The 16,005-nt window shown below is 46.7% G+C and overlaps 1 protein-coding gene across 1 annotated transcript in view; it reads right to left on the reverse strand.

The window, feature by feature from the left end:
- Positions 1 to 1,751: 1,751 nt before the first annotated feature.
- The window catches only part of DNAAF11 (dynein axonemal assembly factor 11), a 50,579-nt gene continuing 36,325 nt past the window's right edge, over positions 1,752 to 16,005 (reverse strand). Inside the window, exons 11-12 of the mRNA XM_087825496.1 lie at positions 7,910 to 7,995; positions 1,752 to 2,024 (exon numbers count right to left, since the gene is read on the reverse strand). Coding sequence (XP_087681622.1) covers positions 1,847 to 2,024; positions 7,910 to 7,995 — 264 coding nt within the window. The 3' untranslated portion in view covers positions 1,752 to 1,846. The remainder of the gene's footprint in view (positions 2,025 to 7,909; positions 7,996 to 16,005) is intronic.

Genomic DNA, 16,005 nt, shown 5'->3' on the forward strand with positions numbered 1-16,005 from the left:
GGGGGTCTGCCCTGGCATCCAGTGTGGCTCCTCGCACCTAGTAGGTGCTCAGCACCTGTCTGCTGAGTGAGAGAACCGTCAGTGGGGCAAACAAAGCTTATCTCTGACACCAGGAAAACACCAGACCGTGGAAGGAGGAACTTAGGGAGTAGATGCCTCAGGGGACAGCAGTGTCAGCCAGGGTCTGCTCCCACAGGGACAGGCCATCAGTCTGCGGGCATCGACTGGAGACAAGGCAGCCAAAGTGTCAGGCAGGCTGCGACAGGCTGCCTTGGGTGACAAGACACACACAGCCTGTTGCGGCCACAGTGGTGGAGTGGAGGGCAGGCCTCCTGTGAGCCAGCAAGGAAGGAGGGCACGCCCACTCCGGCCCTGGGCCCTGAGCACACTCACGCCTCCCCTGACAGTCACGGTGAGCCTCTGTCAGTGGTTTCCTAGTGACATGCACAGGCCACTCGGATGCAGGGGATCCTCTGCAAGGCTCGTTATGGAAGCTGGGAGCACAATGCAGAGACATGAGTGGCTGTGCTGGGGACAATGGGACGTGATGGGCCATCATGCTGTTCAAGAAAAACTTGCCAGGCAGGAGAAAAAGTGCCTGGACTAGAAAGTGTTGGGCACTGGGACAGGGGCTAGGACGGGGGCCTCTCCTGCCCTGGGGCTGACACAGGGCATAGCATGAGCCTCTGGAGTCAGGAACTAGGAGGGGGGAGCAGGGAGAGCCAGGTCTCGGGTTACTATTAGGATACACTCAGTGGTGAATGCTCACCTTGCAGCCGTGAGCCAAACACAACATACTCTGGTTTCCACTCTGCCTTTGCCCTTCCTTCATTTTTTTTAAAAAAAATGTCTTTATTGATTTGAGAGAGAGGAAGGGAGAGGGAGAGAGATATAGAAACATCAATGAGAGAGTCATTGATCGGCAGCCTCCTGCATGCCCCCTGCTGGGGATCAAGCCCACAACACGGGCATGTGCCCTGACCGGGAATCAAACCCTGACCTCCTGGTTCATAGGTTGAAGCTCAACCGCCAGCTGCCTTTGCCCTTTCTTAATCCTGGGTGAAGCTTCCTGCCCCTGGATTCACGTTTAGGTGGCTGATAGGGCTCCTCGGTGTGACTCCTCTAGCAGATGGATGAATAAAGTGACACACAGGACTCCATGTGTCCCTTCCGAGGAGTGGTTAGTGACTCGGTCTGCCAGGCACCATAACAAATACTACAGACTAGGTGGTGGCTTAAACAGAAATGTGTTCCTCACAGTCTGGAGACTGGAACTCTAAGCTCAAGGAGCTGGCTGACTGGGTTCCTGGTGAAGTCGTCCTCCCTGGCCTGCAGGTGGCTGTCTTCTCAGTGTCCTCACAGGGTGGAGAGGGGGAGAGAGCAAGTGAGCTGTGGTGTCTTTTCCTCTCCTTCTAAGGACACTAATCGCATCATGGGGGCCCATCCTTATGACCTAATTTATCCTAATCACCTCCCAAAGTCCCCACCTCCAAATACCACCACCATGGGGTTAGGGCTTCAACATGCAAATTGGGGGGCACATTCAGTTCATAACACCATGTATTTTGGTTGTTTAAGGGATATTTGCATTAGGTTAGTTCTGTGATTTACTGAACATTTTTACTAGCCAACACTTTATTCTAGACAAATAATGAGTTATAGCATATTTAACATATACCTTTTAATTTTAAACTAGTTTAAGAATATTACTGTAGAAAGTAGGAACTAAAACACTGGGGTAGTGATATTGATAAATAACTGTGTTCATCCCATAAGCAGGATGCATACTCTCTCCACACTGAGCAGAACTGGGTCCAGGGTGTCACAGTCAATGCCGCCTAACATGTCAGATCAACGGGGGTACTTCAGGGTTATCTTCAAAGTCTGGATCTTCCTCACTTGGCATAACTTTGGGTTCAGGTCGGACTCTTCTGGGCATGTGTTCTTTCCCTTGAACTATGTTAGCCACATCAGGGAACGAGTGCTTGCTGGGATCCACTTCTAGTTTCTCAGTTTGCTTGCTTCTATAACAACAAAAAAGGCCAAAGGAAATTGATACATCATTTAAAATTAAATTTTAAACAGTCAAATTCGCTCATTCATTTATTCAGCAAATGTTGGTAAGTGTTATCCCTGGATCATAGAGACAAAAAATAAAACACTTGGCCTGGTTTTAAGTAGCTTAGAGCCTTGTAGAATCAAGAGTGTGACCTTGGAGTAATAGAGTTTTAAAAAGGGCTATGGGGATGTGCTAACACCCAGGCAGCTGATGGAGAAGTCAGGGGGTAAGAGGTCTGCTTACCTACATCAAAGCCCACAGCCAGGATCCTAACGGAATTACTCCAGGCAGGTCTTACTCCTGAACATCACTAATAAGGCTCACGGAACCTGCTGGGTCAGACAACCCAACCTGTCATGGTTTGGCTTTGGCAGTAGCATTTACAAGTTCAGGTGCACAGCCTAGCTGGCGTGGCTTAGTGGTTGAGCACTGACCCATGAGCCAGGAGATCACTGTTTGATTCCCAGTCAGGGCACATGCTCAGATTTCGGGCTCGATCCCTAGTAGGGGGCGTGCAGGAGGTCGCCAATCAATGACTTTCATCATTGATGTTTCTATGTCTCTCTACCTCTCCTGTCCTCTCTCTGAAATCAATAAAAACATTTAAAAAAAAAAAAATTAGACAAGTTCAGGTGCATAGCAAAGCTCAGCCCATCAATTCCCCCCCTACACAAGAACCTGCTCCTAATGCCCACACCCAGTCAAGGGCTAACTATAGTGAAACAGACAGGAAAGAAGCTCTACTGGCCAGTGATTCCCATCGTCACAGTCAGAGAAACTCTATATAACACAGGTCACTGGGCTACTTTTCTGGCAATTTCGATTCCATAGGCCTGGAGTTGGGCCCAGGAATCAGTATTTACATAAAGTTCCCTGGGTGATTCAGCTGATCAGTCAAATTATTTTGGAAACACTGCACCATTCGTCCAGTCAGTTATTCCACAGGTATGTACGAAGTGCCTACTCTAGTCCAGACACCAGCAATCCAACAGTCTGTGCAGACAGACAGGTTCCCTGGTAACTATACCTAGCAGTGGAGCCGAGCGCTCTCATATAAAATGTACCATGTTGCTGTGTAATTGTCTCAGTAGTGGTCTGTTTCCCACTAGACTGGCATCTTGGAAGTAGAAATTTTGTCTTTTTTGTCTTGTATCTTTGGCACACGGCTTTACTGGATAAATACTTGTTGAATAAATTTTTAAAAACCATGATGGTCTAACCACTATGCTGTGCACCTGAAGCTAGTCCAAAATAATATTGAATGTAAACTGTAATTGAAAATTTAAATTTTTTAAAAAAAGAAAAAAATCATTATACTATTGTGGGAAAATGAAATTAAATAAGAAATAACCTGTGACCTGAAGAGAGTCACAGTCAATCTAACCCAGGAGGTCCTCAGACCAGTTCCACGCTGGGACACAACTTGTTGGGGGGGAGGTTCCATTGTCTTGGGAAAGGGTGAATTCTCTAATATTCTTGAAACCCCTCCCCTCCACTCCGAAATCTGCTCAGCCCTTGAAGCCATCTGAGTTTTTGATTCCTGTCAGTGTTTGACTAATACGCATAAGGCTGCCGTAGAAAAATACAAAGTACGCAGAGTGTAAAGTAGCACATTGGGAGGGCCCTGGTCACACTGTAAACTACGCGGGAAGTCGCAGTTTTCAAAGACCCTCACTACAGTCAGTATTTATAGACTTCTACTTTTTAATCACTATTTCCGTATTTAAAAGGCTATGATGGGCGGCTTAGTTAAGTAAATATCCAAACCCGTCTACTATAATTCTGTCGTCCTGACTGGGGAAGCAGCCATCTCGCCCCGCAGGTGTCCTGCGCGGTGGGCGAGGAGCGCGCTGGGCCCGGGTCACCCGCAGCTCTGCGCCGGGCGGGGGCCGGGTCAGCGGCGGCGGGACTTTCGTCGCTCCCAGGGGTGGGCAGCGGGCAGCCAGCGGCCAGGCCTGGGCGCCCGAGGGCCGCGCTCGCCGCCCCAGCGAGGAGAGGCCCTTCTCCGGCCCGCTGCCGCCGCCGCGGGTGCCCACTGGGCTTCTACCCACCGCCTGGCTGCCGGACCCGCCCGCGAGCGCCCGGTGAGAACTGGAAGAGCCGCCGCCGGCCGCTCGGTGGTTGGAGCGTGGCCCGGGGGCTGAGGCCCGGCTCGATCCCGCCAGGGGCACGCACCTCGGCTGCAGGCTCTGTCCGGCCGGCAGGGCACACGTGTGCGGGGCGGGAGGCAGCCAGTCATGCGTCTCTCTCAGTCGGTATTTCTCTCTCCTCCCTCCCTTTCTCTCTGAAAAGCAATGGAAAAAATCCTGGGACAGGGACTGAAGAAAAGCAAACACACAACAAAAAAACTGGAAGACAAAATGAAGATATTTTTTACAAAAAAGGAAGCAAAAAGAAAAAGTGTTACCAGGTGTAAAACATGCAGGATGATTCCTTCTCTTAAAGAACTGTGAACTCCCCCTGGAGATGCGGGGCTGGCCCAGGCCTCCCGTTCCCAGCTAAACACTCGCTGAGATCAGGGAGACTCCACAAGATCGTGAAGAACCACCAGAGGCCAGAACCCCTAACGAGGGACCCAGGGGGAAGTGGGTCCTGATGCCACCCTTGCCCCGAGGGCACCGGCCGAGCCCCTGACACAGCGCTCTGCTGACCATATGTTGTCCGGGGACAGAGGTCAAGGCCCGAGCCTGCCAGGTGGGCAGTCTGACGGGATGCCCGCTCCCCAGGCAAGGGGGGCGCCACCGGGCCTCTCCCCGTAAGAGTGAGTAAGGAGCGAGCCCCACCTGCCCACCTCCCCGGGGCGGGGAGGAGAGTTGCCCCAGTGGACAGAGGACAGCTGAGCTGCCACCACAAGCTGATGCTTCCGTGAGTGTACGGCAGCCGGTGGTTAAAAACCCTCAGCCTTGAATTTAGAGTGAAGCGGCTCCAAACTGGCAGCGCCCTTGGGCTCTGCCCCAAAGCACCTGCCAGGGCTTCCTGGCTGCGCACCCCGGCCTAGTCCTCTGAGCAGCCCACGAACTATTTTCTAAGCAATGCAGCCGCTCACAGTAAAGCCAGACTGTAAAGTTTATAGAGAGGGCAAAAACTCAGACTAGCCTGCACGATATTCAACAACAAAGTGGAGGACTGATACTCCTCAACTTAAAAACTTACAAAGCTACAGTCGTCAAGACAGTGCACAGTATTGGCAAAAGAATAAAATAATAGATAAATGGAACAGAATAGAGAGCCCAGAAACAGGCCTCCATAAATATAACAGTCAACTAATCTTTGACCAAGGAGCAAAGGCAACACAGTGGAGCAAAACTAGTCTCCTCGGTAAACTGTGGTGGAACTACAGGCCATCCACAGGCAAAAACAAAATAAAAATCTAGACACAGACCTTACAGCATTTCCAGAAGTTAACTCAAAACTGATCACTGACCTAAAGATAAAATGCAAAACTATAAAACTCCTAGAAGATAACATAGGAGAAAACCTTGGGAATGGTGATATTTTAGAGACAACACCAAAGGCAAGGGCCATGAGAGAAATAACTGACAAGCTGGACTTCATTAAAATGAAAAACTTCTGCTCTGTAAAAGATAACTTCAGGGAAGTGACAAGCCAAGCCATAGATTGGGAGAAAATATTTGTAAAGACATCTTATATGACTATTATCCCCCAAATACAAAGAACTCATAAAACTCAGCAATAAGAAAACGATCGAGGTGATGGGGGCCGTTGATAATGGGCGGGCTCTGCATGAGCGGGCCATGGCCACATGGGAAATCTCTGTGCTTTCCACTCAGTTTTGCTGTAAGCTTAAAACTGCTCCTGAAAAGAAAGTATATTTAAAAGAAAAAGAAAAAAAGATACCACGAATAGAGTAAGAAGACAAGCCCAAGAATGGACCAAGTTTTACAACCCTGGTTGCGCCACTTGCTTAGCAACTTTGTGATCTTGGGCAAATTATTCAATCTCTTTGAACCTCAGTACGTTGGGAATAACAGGATTTACCGTCGTTGCTCTGAATATCGGAGAGAAGGTAATGCATAGCAGCGCACAGCACAGGGTAGGCACGCAACACTCAGCACGCCCACTGGTGAGGGAGTTGTGTGTCTTCCTTCATCGCAGGCAGGGTCCGGGACCACAAGAGTTCACACAATCATGACCTTCCCCCAAACACCAGCCCATCCCGTCTGGACGAAGGAGACCCTGCTCCATCTGCTCTTCCGTTTCCACCCACGCAGCTCCCCAGCACGAGGCAAGGACGGCTCTGGCTGGAGAGGGTCTGGAGCCATCTGTGGACCTGGCGCACCGGCTGCCCTTCCATCCCGCCAACTCCCACCTGCCCGCCCATCCACGTGCCACCTTTATGGTGGCTGTTTGGCTGATGGGCTTGCGTGCCAGGGGCCGAAGTCACGTGGATGATGAAGTCTGCCCGTGACTCAGGAGCACCACAAGCCATGGATGGTCACGAGGTGCTCGTTTCTTATTAATAAAGATGAAAAAAATGGCTCTGCAAAAATAGCATAGGAGGCGCCACTGAAAGAATGGTGCAAAGACACCTCTGGTCGCCCAGTGTCATCGCAGTGATGACGGTTTTTCTGGGGTCTGAAAACCAGCTCCAAACTGCTTGCAGTGACTGGGCTTCCCATCCACAATCCCTCACAAAGTAGATTCAGATCTTTACCTGGCTGATGCTGCTGGAGGTTAATTATGACCGTAAATATTCGTGATAGTCGTAATACCCTTGAATCTCTGTAACTTTCAGGTGTATCTGAAATGGAAACCACTAAGCTGGGAAATATGAGTGGATTTCAAAGGCTGAAAACAGCTCCCCACTTTTCAGTAGGAATTCCATTCCATACCTGTGGGAACAAGCCCGTGTTTGAAAATCCCTACAAAACTCCATTAGCTGTCTTTGAATATACAAACGCCCAACTGCTTGTGTTATGCAAGACATAAATATAGCTCCTGTCCAGGTATTTTTGTAATGATAATTCCAGCATATATATTTGTATCACAAAGATAGTTTGCATTGGTTCAAAATAGATTTTGCCATCTGGATGGTAAGAGTCTGGAAATCATGACAAGTAGAAGAAAAGTTGAAAGAATTGGGATGGTCATTCTAAGGAAGGTTTGAGGAATAATGAGAGCTTTGTCCAAAATTCTTTAAGGGACATCACTGCTTATGGGGGTGGGCTTTGTCCCGAGGGCCCTCAGGGGTGGAGCCAGCATCTTCAGTTAGGAATCAGAGGCTTGCTAGCACCAGGAAACACTCAGAATGGGATGGATAGTCTCTCAAGAGGGTGGGTCCTGGTGGGAAAGAAGCTTAAGCAAAGGCCAGAAGGTGGCCTATGATCAGGAGGGTGAAGAGGAGACATGATGGAGCCTCTTGGCTCAGGCAGCCTTGAGAGATTTGGAACCCATGAGGTGACATGTGGCTCATCAAAGGCACCCAGGCTCAGCGCTTGTCCCAACATGACATGGTCTCACAACTTTCGAACATTCTACACCGCTCCCCCTCATTTGCCCCATCTGTGCACTGGGGATACAGCTCTTGTGGGTTAAACGTGTTGACACGGGCAAAGCGCCTGACACACAGCGAGGGCTCAGGAAATGCCGTCAGCTGCTGTGTCGACACCACCACGCTCATTACCACAAGAAAGCAGGACCTAGATGTACACAGATTTGTTTTCAGGGCTCAAGAGCCTTGCAAATCAAGAGTCTAAGTTTGGGGAATTAACACTCATGGTATGAATCACTTTAAAACTTTAAATAATTGCATCTCTTTGGGAGGTGTGCCTCGCTGCAATGACAGTGAAGAGGACATGACAGAGCCAAAGACGGCCTGGGAGGTGGTACCTTTGGTCTGTCCGCTCCCGGCTGCTGTCCAAGGTACTTGCCGCAGACTTGGATGCTCTCGGGCCACCTGTGATTACTTCTCCCACCTGAAATAAAAATACAACCCACACTAAGCGGTATATTATGCTTTGATGTGCCTTTAAAAATATTGTGTGTATATATGTAAATATAAATATATATATATATATGTATGTATATATATATATTTTAAGATGCTAAAGTGCTTTAATTTTCACTCCTTAGTCCCTGACAGAATCTAACTGTAAGTCTCTATATGTGGCCTGAAATGTTATATCACAAGTTTCATCTGTTCACCACAAGCTATATTTCACTTGCCAAAGGGCAAGCGGGGGGATGTGGTGAATGAGTCCATTCACTAATGAATTTTTTGAGCGCCAGCAGCATGCCACACACTTTGGGACTGTTGGGGTCACAGATGGGACTGATACGCTGCCTTTGAGGAGCTCCCTGCAAATGTGCTGCAGTCTAAAGCACTCTGAGCTCAGAGCTCGAACCCCTGCCTTCCCAGCTCACTGGGCTCTGGACTCTTCCTCTGTGAATTGAAGGAATTGGATGTGATCTCAAAGCATCCTTCTTGTTCTGAAAAGTTCTGTAATTTAACTGCTTCTTTTAAGCTAAATAAGCTCAGTGCTGAGCATGTGATGCCTTAATAACTAAAACTGACCGAGTCAATTCAACAAACATACAGGAAAGCTTATCAGACCCAGCACCTGCCCTTAGGAAGCTCACAGAGGGGAGGCTGTGGGCAGAGGGGACGTGGGAGTACTCGTTAGACCCCGACATGCTGGACGCATGCTACTTATGTGAGCCAGGCAGTTTACATACCTTATTTACTTACCCCCCCACCTCCCATATTCCCATGAGACAGGGATGGCTTGTAGGCGGAGGGATGGAATTTGAAAACTCCTCGCCTCCACTGACCACGGTGGGGTATTCTGCCCTTTCTTTTCCAGGGAGAGAGAGATCCAGAGTTGGTGTCCATTCCTCCCTCCACCCATATCAGCAACTTCTCTTTGGCGGGGGAACGCTTCGCTTACGGGCCACATCTCAGTAGTGGGCAGGGTCACTCCTCTGACAGGTGGCACCTGCCGCCCTTCTCTGTTCTGCCTGAGACTTGATGTGTTGCCCAGCAGTGGTCAGATCCATGCAACCAGGAAGGAGAAAGACTAGGCTTGGACTCTGAAGGCCCAGCCACCGCCCCTGCTCCCCCCTGCTGGCTCAGGCAAGCATGCAGGACTCCCTGCCCGTGTTTGGGAAGGAAGTTTGGAGCCCCATTTAGTCTCAATTCTACAGAGATTCTCCCATCCAATCTCTACTAGACCTTCCCACGGAAGTGCTGGACACTTAGTCAATTTAATATTTCCCATTTGACCAGTGATTCTTGGTTGCATGTTGTACAGTTCAGAACCTCAGACAGCCTAGCCCACGTTCAGCACCTGTATGCCTCATGAAATGAATGATGAATGAACAAATGAATGAATGAGTCCTGGTCTGGGGGGCTATAGCATCAAACTCAGGGAGGTGAGTGCTCAGGGTTTTTTTTAGCGAGTACAGTTGTATATTTTTCTATGGTATTTTGTAAAAATTCAGGTTGTGTAGCCCTAGCCAGTTTGGCTCCGTGGTTAGAGCATCGGCCCTCGGATTGAAGGGTGCGGGGTTCAATTCTGGCCAAGGGCACAGACCTAGGTTGCAGGCTCGATCCCTGTCCCAGTCGGGGTATGTGTAGGAGGCAACCAATAGACATGTCTCTCTCACATCGATGTTTCTCTCTCTCTCTCTCTTACTCTCTCTGAAAAGCAATGGAAAAAAATATCCTCGGGTGAGGGTTAAAAAACCCCACCTCAGTCAGTGTCTGTACGGCTTGTTTCTGCTCCCTTACACAGAAGAACATGGACATGAGCTTGCTTTTCCCTCTCCATAGGCCTCACGGGAAGGCCTAGGTGCAATGCAGAAAAAAGATCTGCTTACACCACCTTTTCAATATATGTATTAAGCAGCCTATTGGGGAAATGCCTTTAAGCGTCACCAATGCTTTATGCGATGGCCATACTCTTGCTGCGACTCCAGAGGAAAAGAAGTGTGAGCACTGTACATGCTAAAGACACGGAACTTGAAGTCTGAGGAATTTGCTCAGAAATGTTTTACAAGAGGGACAGCCCAGCCGGGCGTGGCTCAGCGGCTGAGCGTCGACCTAGGATCCAGGAGATCCGGGTTCGATTCCCGGTCAGGGCACATGCCCAGTTGGGGGCTCGATCCTCAGTTGGGGGCGTGCAGGAGGCACCCGATCAATGACTCTCTCATCATTGATGTTTCTCTCTCTCTCCCTTCCTCTCTCTGAAATCAATAAAGATATATTTACCAAAAAAAAGAAAAAAAAAAAAAGAGGGACAGTCTGTATAACAAAGGCTTGTAGAAGAATACTACAGAAGATTCAGCAACCAAGGCCACCAATGCAATGTTTACAGAACAGTTAAAGCCAGTGGCTCGTGGAAAACCTCATCCAAGAGAGGTTTTTATTATCACTCAATGCAGTTTATTTGAGAGGAGGCTAATTCTAAAGTGTTTGCTTGTGATGTTCCAAAGTATATTTCCTGCCATGATTTTATTGTTTTCCATGAATTTCTTGCTAGCCAGCAATGTTATATTTTTAGATGTTACCATGGTAGGTTATAAATATTTTAATTATATTAATGAGGCCAATGTTAGTGAAAATGTATTGCAGCATTACTTCCAATAGCCAAGATCTGGAAGCAGCCCAAGTGCCCATCAGTAGATGAGCGGATAAAATAGCTGTGGGACATTTACACCATGGAAAACTACTTGGCTATAAAAAAGAAGGAAATCTTACCCTTTGCCACAGGATGAATGGACCTGGAAAGCACTGTGCTAAGTGAAATAAGCCAGGTAGAGAAAGACAAGTACCATATGATTTCACTCATATGTGGAATCTAATAAAATAAACTAAAAAGCAAAATAAAGACAGACTCATAGAGAGCAGGCTGACAGCTGTTGGAGGTGTGGGGTGGGGGTGGGGGGGTGGAGGGATAAAGCAAAACGGAAAAAAAAGGAAAAATTCATAGACGTGGACAACAGTGTGGTGATTGCTGGGGGAAGAGGGGTGGGGGAGATGGAGGAGGTAAAGGGGGGATAAATGGCAATGCACGGAGACTGGACTTGGGGCGGTGAACACAATACAGTGTACAGATGATGTGTTGTACAATTGTGCACCTGAAATCTGTATAATTTTGCTAACCAGTGTCACCCTAATAAATTCAATACAAAGTAATTAAAATATATATATAAATTGAATTTCTTCTTAAAGTTGGTAAGATTAAGTAAATTATAAAGCTATGTAATAAAAGTAGATATTATAGAAAAAAATATATCAACTTTAAGAAAAAAGAGCTCTTGAGCCCAAAGTACAAGTTTTGTATTGCTTCGTATTGTAAATGCACCAACAAGAATGGGAGCATATGCATAATTAGTCTTAAAACACCCATTTCTAACACTGTTATTTGCCACATAATAAGCTCAGACAAAGATTCTCTGTACTTATGGAAATGCAAATAGAATCACAAATTTGGAACTTTTCTTCACAGAGAATTTGCTGTGCACCAGAATCTAAATGTGTTTCTTATTTTTAAAAGCTATTTTCAGCTCAGTTAGTTGCAAAGGTTCTTTTAAGCTTAAAAGTTAGAAGGGACTGAGAAATCAGCAGTACAAAAAATGCTAACACCAACATTCATATAAACAGCAGGTAAAACTCTTCTGGTAGGAGACCATTCTCCCAAGCAGAGGACCACGGGCTCAGAGGGCTCGGGCACTGAAGCCCTGACCGTGGTTTCCTGCTGTACGCGTGTCACAGGGCTGCTCCCCCTCTAGGAAACGCTGCTCATTAACATCAAGCGTCTTGTTCATTTGTGCTACGCATGTTCAGGGATGACTAATGGAAACGCTGAAAGAGCCAAGATATGTGTAATGAATTAGGTAACATGGGACTAATGGTTTCCTGAATCCATAGAGGGAAATGTAAGCAACTACGGACTTGAAAACTCGATTGTGGGACAGGCACAAAGGTACAGATTAATGTTTTCATGATGTTAAACGTTCCTTTAACTCTTACAGAGTCATGCAGTTGACTGGGGTGAGCATGGAGGTAGGAATGGAGTCCCCTTTCCTACAGAAGGCGCAGTCCTGACCGATGACATCAGGCCTTTGCTTAAACAGTACCTGGGAGGGGGTCTCATGACTCCCTGGGGCAGCACGCTGCAAGGGGCAATCTCTACTCACTTTAGCAAAATGTACGTGGCTGCTTTCCCAACTATAAAAGTGACCAATACAAGAAACCCAGCTATGTGAGCTGTGTGAAAAGACAGCAAACACATGTGAGGGAGAGAGACATGGCTTTTCATCCTTATATTTAGGTTGAACCACGGAAATTGCCAATATCTGACTATTCTTGACCCACAAAGCAGTGATTTCAAACGGCTGAACTTCAGGGCGACGTTTGTGAAGTTGAATGACAGGCAACCATCACTCCATTTCAGGTGAAGACTTGCTAGTGGCAAAGTAAGAGAGCAACTGGGCAAAGAAAATGGAATATAATCAGAAGTATTTGTTAATAAAAAAATACAAAACAATCAACCTTTTAACTGTTTCCTGCAAATCTATCTTAGCTTCTTAAACAACAGTATTCATGAAAATCAGTAAATTTCTCTTTCTCTTTGTATCATAGTTGCAACTATTAGCTCCATTAATCCTGCTCCAAGAACTACTTACTGAGCATCTATTCTGTGCCAAGCGCAGGCATACCTGGTAGATACGGTATGATAGATTAACAATGATCAGTTTATCACATGAGGGATAAAGACATAAGCAATTAAAATACACTGAATAAAGTGCAATTGGTAGGTATACGGGTAGACTATTACGGAAGCCCAAGGGAGGGATACATCCTGGATGGCATGGCAAACAAGGATCAGAGAAGGCTTAATGTAGGGTGCGAGGTTTCATACGAACTTTAAAGAATTGGTAGGAATTTGCCAGAAGATGGAAGTTATGCAGGGGACAGAGGACATTTCAGGGAGAGAGAAAAGCAGGAACAAACACAGGAAGCCAAATGACTACATAAACTATCACCAGATATTAGGCAGATAACAGCTGGAAATAAGGCTGAAGAACCACGCAGGGGTCAGATCTTGGGAGACTTCATTTTAAGGGACATGGACTTGGACTTGGCACAACAGGTGCTGGAGTCCTTTGCAGTAAGAAGACGCCAGCAGTTACAACTATGACACTTGTTTCTGAGACAATAGCATAATTTCAAGTTTAAGCAGAAGGGAAGAGTAGCTACTTAACAGGAGTCTGAGCCTGTTTGAAACTGGGACTTAGAAGCTGGGCAAGGGCAGGTCTGGGTCTGTGTGGACGAAGCTCAGTGGAGTCAACAGGGAAAGACAAAGCAGGCCCAAGAAGACCCATGTCATTTATTGCTCTCTTCACAGTAACTCTCAGAGTGCTTTCTTCATGCTGAGTTCTTAATAAATCTTTGATGAATTGAACAAATATTTTAATTGATTAATAATTCATTCATTGTCTAAAGTTTTTCATAATTTTTCAGAACAGTGTTCTATTTCTGAGTTCTAGCACCTACTTGCATGTTGTAACAACCCAAACATGCTAAATAGTCCCCCGTCTGGTATTAATAACCTCCACAGATTTATTTACGGTGCATCACCATCTTGCTTCTGTGCGCATGTTTAACATCTTCACTGCGCCTCAGAGATAGTTTCTAAAAATGTCTCCACACTATTGTCTTCACAAAACTTCCAAGCTTCCTAAGTCCATTAGATACCAGCCTTCCTTGACATAAGGGAGTGATCTGATTTGGAGGGTGGGGGAGAAAGCCAGTTACTGGGTGCGCAGCCCTCAGCAATGAGGCCCAGCCCTGCTGCTGAAACAGACGGCTACTTTCTAACGGTCCTTGCAGCAGTCCAGAGGCACGGGGCCACTTGTAATTGTCCACCTTCTAATGTATCTCTGGTGTTTATATTGATCAGTTAATTATTCATAATTCTGGTATTGAACATTTGAATATACAAAGTTCAGATTCCCATACAAGAATATTATTAATATAAAACTTTAGAGTCAATAAGACATTTTTATTTTCCTCTGACATTAGAGGCTCCATTTATATACATAAAAATCTTTGAATAGCCCATCGGCATGGTTCAGCTGTTGAGCATCAACCTAGGATCCAGGAGATCGAGGTTTGACCCCCCATCAGGGCACATGCTGAGCTCGATCCCCAGTCGGGGGCGTGCAGGAGGCAGCTGATCAATGATTCTCTCATCATTGGTGTTTCTCTCTCTCTCCCTCTCCCCACTTCTCTCTGAAATCAATGAAGATTTTTTTTTAAAAAGATCTTTGAATAGATGAAAATCTTTGAACAGATAAAAATCTTTGAACAGATAAAAAATCCTACATAAGTCAAACATTTCTGAAGTATATTCTATCTCAAATAAATACATACATGGCAGCAAAGAAAATTTAAATTTTGAAAACTGATCAAAAAGAAATAAGAAACATAAAAATACTAGCTTTGATTCCAAAGACACCCAAGTTGTCTGAGGAAATTTTTAAAAGGCGCAATTACTGATCTTTATATGTGAAATCAATCTTGACAGTTACATAAGACAGTTAGAGACTCTGAAACAAAAGTAGGAGGAGCCTAAGAATGCTTCCTTCGAAGTCTTTTGTGCTTGTCAAGAGCAATCTCATTGGACAGGTCCCACCAAGGCTCCCAGCACAGCTCAAACTGGAAACATCTGATCAAGTTAGGACGAGCATCGGGGGTGACAGCGATGTTTGGTAAGAAAAGAAAAGATCCTTCTACAACCCCGCTAGAGAAAGTCTCAGCTGGAAACATCCTCCGTTCACACTGCCCTGCTCGGTCTGTGCCAGCAACAGTTCAGGAGTGCTGGGGCGTTCCACCAGCCCCCGAACCCCCACAACAGGGAGCAGCCATCAGCCAAAGCGTCTAGGGGTTGGTGCGCCACCTCCCAGTCCCATAGAAATCGCTCCCCTGGGATGCCGGCTCAGTAGGAGTCTGTCTCTGGGCCGCTCCCTTCCCTGCTTCCCGGCCAGCGTCCCCTCACGCACCAAGTCAACCCCCTTACTCATAGGGCGACATCAGGTTCTGCTTCCGGAGACGGCAACCTAAAGCGGGTGTCAGTCTGTCTCACAGTCTAATACCTGCAATAACCGGGCGCCTCTCTGGAGGGAGAGCGCAACCGGGTACAACCGGGCTCCAAACACTGCCTGGCTTTCCGCTGGGTCCCACTCACGTCTCTGTGAGTGCCTAGCTTAACTCTGTGCTGCATACTATTTGAAAAAAATCTATCAATCAACCAATCAATCTGTCTGTCTATCTATCTATCATCTATCTATCTATCTATCTATCTATCTATCTATCTATCTATCTATCATCTATCTATCATCTATCTCTATCTATCTATAATTTGTGTCCACGGTGATGTTTTCTCTCCTAGAGAGGAGTTCACTGGGTTTTGTGAGGCATGTGCGGGTGCTTTCATCTAAGTCTACCTTCATTCGAGTTCAAGGTCCAGCTTGGGCACCATTTAGCCAGCCTGCAGGACCTTCTGAGGATCGGCTGTTCTCATTCGCCTCCTTCCTAGGTCACGATCCTTCAGAGTCATATCGCAAAGTGGGGGAGGTTTATGGAGGCCCCCCCCCACGGCAGCCTCTGAAATTCCACTCTGCTCTTCTCACCCCTGGGGAGTCACTGAAAACATGGTAGATCCTCTCAGCCAGTCCTCTGGATCAGTGGACAGTAATTGCGCACTATCTTAATAAGCAGTGATATCACTAGGATGTTTTTAAAATATGTAGTCTATCTCCCTAAATTTTCCTCAGAGTATCTTCTACTCCTAATACGTAGCTGGCAATTAGCAGATGATGGAGATCTAGAGATGCTACTTAAAGTCATTCCATTAGAAGAGATCACGCAGGGAATGGGTATGACAGAGAACAGAGGGGGTCCTGGAATTCAATGACTA

The sequence above is a fragment of the Miniopterus natalensis genome, chromosome 16 (genome assembly GCF_054644295.1).
Source record: "Miniopterus natalensis isolate mMinNat1 chromosome 16, mMinNat1.hap1, whole genome shotgun sequence".
Lineage (NCBI taxonomy): Eukaryota > Metazoa > Chordata > Mammalia > Chiroptera > Miniopteridae > Miniopterus > Miniopterus natalensis.